This window comes from Charadrius vociferus, unplaced genomic scaffold, assembly GCF_000708025.1.
Source record: "Charadrius vociferus isolate BGI_N301 unplaced genomic scaffold, ASM70802v2 scaffold1064, whole genome shotgun sequence".
NCBI lineage: Eukaryota > Metazoa > Chordata > Aves > Charadriiformes > Charadriidae > Charadrius > Charadrius vociferus.
The window spans coordinates 108,701-111,285 of record NW_009648143.1 but is presented as its reverse complement, the minus strand read 5'-3'; the positions used below and the strand labels follow the sequence as shown (position 1 = coordinate 111,285).

The window sequence follows — 2,585 nt, the reverse complement described above, 5'->3', positions numbered from 1 at the left end:
TGCGCGCGCGCGCACGCGCACGCGCACGTTTGGGAACTTGGAAAGCTTGAGCTGAACCGGAGGGAGAGAAACCCGAAAGAGCCCAAGGCGTAGGATGGATGGATGGATGGATGGATGGAAAGGAAGGAAGAAGCATGAGGCTATGGGCAGGGAGAACATAGGGAAATGCAAGGAGACAAATATCCCTCGGACAAAGTGAGAACAAAGACCCCGGTTGTACTTACTTCCCCCTGGCTTTGCCATTGGTTACCTAGGTGAAGGTTACATGTAGTGCCACTGCCCCTCCATGCCCATATTCATGCCCATTCCACTCATAGGTCCTAGAGGGAGAGAAAAAAATCCAAGGAGATGCCAGAGAATGAGCAAAGTCAACGGATAGTGCCAAAAAAGCCCCTTTCCAAAACGCAGCAGGGCGGAGGGGCCAGGACGGCTTCGAGTGAGAAGATGCCTGGCTCCCCTCGGCGGCGTTGAAGGCAGGCAGAAGACAGGCGAGGAGAGGCAAGGCAACGGAGAGGACGGCAGAGGTGAGGGCTACCTGCGGCGGGCACGACCGAGGGGGTCCGCACCGGGGGCTTACCTGGCGCTCGGATGCCCATGTGCTGCTGGCCGTCCATCACGAAACCTCCCATGGGCTGCCCGTCGGGGTTATAGGGTGTTCCTTGACTTACTGGAAAAGCGCAGAACATTGCTTTTTAGCCACAGCCAAAAGGGTCACCTCTTCTCACGGCGTCGAGACACAACTTCCCCCCAACTCAAAAGGGTCACCTCTACTCACGGCGTTGAGACACAACTTCCCCCCAACCCAAAAGGGTCACCTCTTCTCACGGCACTGAGACACAACTTCCCCCGCCCCAAACCCAGGGATCGCTATCGATGCCAGCTCTAAAAAGAGGGAAAACCATCTACTGTTGGGATTTAGCGGCCGGGCCAACAAGCCGGCTTGAGTTTTGGCTTGCCAAACCCAGGGACCGCCATCGATGCCGGCTCTAAAAAGAGGGAAAACCATCTACTGTTGGGATTTAGCGGCCGGGCCAACAAGCCGGCTTGAGTTTTGGCTTGCCAAACCCAGGGACCGCCATCGATGCCGGCTCTCAAAAGAGGGAAAACCATCTAGCGTTGGGATTTAGCGTCCGGGCTAACAAGCCGGCTTGAGTTTTGGCTCGATTTGCCGCAGCGAGTTTGGAAATGAAGCGAGCGATGGGCAATCTCGAGCCACGAGGAGCCCCGGCCCCAGCTGCTGCCGCTGCTGACGTCAATGCAAAGACCTGTATAGGAGCCGGATTTTACGGCTGGAACAGTCACACTGAAATGGCAGTGTGTTAAATTACGCCCCCGTGCCTTTCTAAGAGCAGGGACCCGAACGCGTCCCTGCCACGGACCGGAATGGACTGGAAGAGGAAGCGTGGCCCAAAGGCAGCTTGGATTTGGATAGTTGGGCAGCGAGATTCGGAAAACAAAACCATCTGAGAGTCACGGGCTATTCCTCGATGGTAAATACCCACACGGGGCTGCGAGCTGAGACCCCCAGACGGAGCCGGCATGAGAAAACTTCAGGTTTGAGTAAAAAAAAATTGATATATAAAAAAAAATAAATCCATCCCCCCCAAAGTAAAAGCCGAACGCTCAGCGATCCCAAAAGACAGCTACTACAAAGAAGATACAAAAGGACCCTACACAAGTTCCACTACCTGAACTCCGGGTTTTAACCGTACGTTAAAAGCCGGCTTCAGAAGTAAGCTGCCTTGGGTTATTAAAGCACATAAAGCTCTACCTCATTGAACGTCTTTGAACTTTACTGAGTCCCACAAGCGATTCTGACCCCTCTGCCCTTTCGACAGGTAATAAAGTTTACAGCAATTCCACACCAAGCCATGCACCGGGGAGCGGTCACAGGAGCAGAAAGAGCTGGGAAGGAAAACTCAAAACAACTGCTAAAATAAATAACTTTTAAGTCTGGACGTGTACGGCAAGTCCCGTCACGGAGCGGATCATTTTAGTTTTGGGGTTGGTTTTTTGGGTTTTTTTGAATGTTCAATGTCTTTTTTTTTTTTTCTTTTAATTCCTCCCCAAATATTTTAATCACGTTAAAATGATGAGGGTTGTAATGAAACAAAGCTGGGTGTATTTTAATTGTCAATCACTCCCAGCATTCATTTCTCATTTATTTACCAGGTAATGGACCTCCCGGTGAATGGCTTGAGGATGGTTTTCGCCTGCGTGACTTGAATACAGTTACTATTGGGGACTTGCCTGCTCGATTGGACTGGTCTATCATGGGCTGAACTATTCTTCTTCTAGCGTTAATAAACCTGCAAGAAAAAAAAAAAAAAAAAAGGAAGAAAAGAGGAAAGCAAACGGTTATGGAAGAGGGACGACTTCCACCCGTCCCCAAGCCCCCCCCGGCCCCGCCGCGGCGCTCTCCATCGGGCGGCGTGCGGATGCAAATCCTGCAAAACCCTCTAACCCCCCGTGACCTCCCAGAGCACGAGCTCGGGGTTTCCGAGCTGATTTATGTTCGCCTGCTTTTTTACCACAGCCGGACACTTCCATTTCATCTTTTCATAGGGGAATTAGCCGAGTTTTCA

General features: G+C 51.7%; 1 protein-coding gene across 1 annotated transcript in view; it reads right to left on the bottom strand.

The window, feature by feature from the left end:
* MEIS1 (Meis homeobox 1) overlaps nucleotides 1–2,585 on the bottom strand; it is a gene marked incomplete at its 5' end in the record, with an annotated part of 109,400 nt that overhangs the window by 2,837 nt on the left and 103,978 nt on the right. The window contains 3 exons of the mRNA XM_009883931.1: nucleotides 225–320; nucleotides 578–667; nucleotides 2,251–2,309. Coding sequence (XP_009882233.1) covers nucleotides 262–320; nucleotides 578–667; nucleotides 2,251–2,309 — 208 coding nt within the window. The remainder of the gene's footprint in view (nucleotides 1–224; nucleotides 321–577; nucleotides 668–2,250; nucleotides 2,310–2,585) is intronic.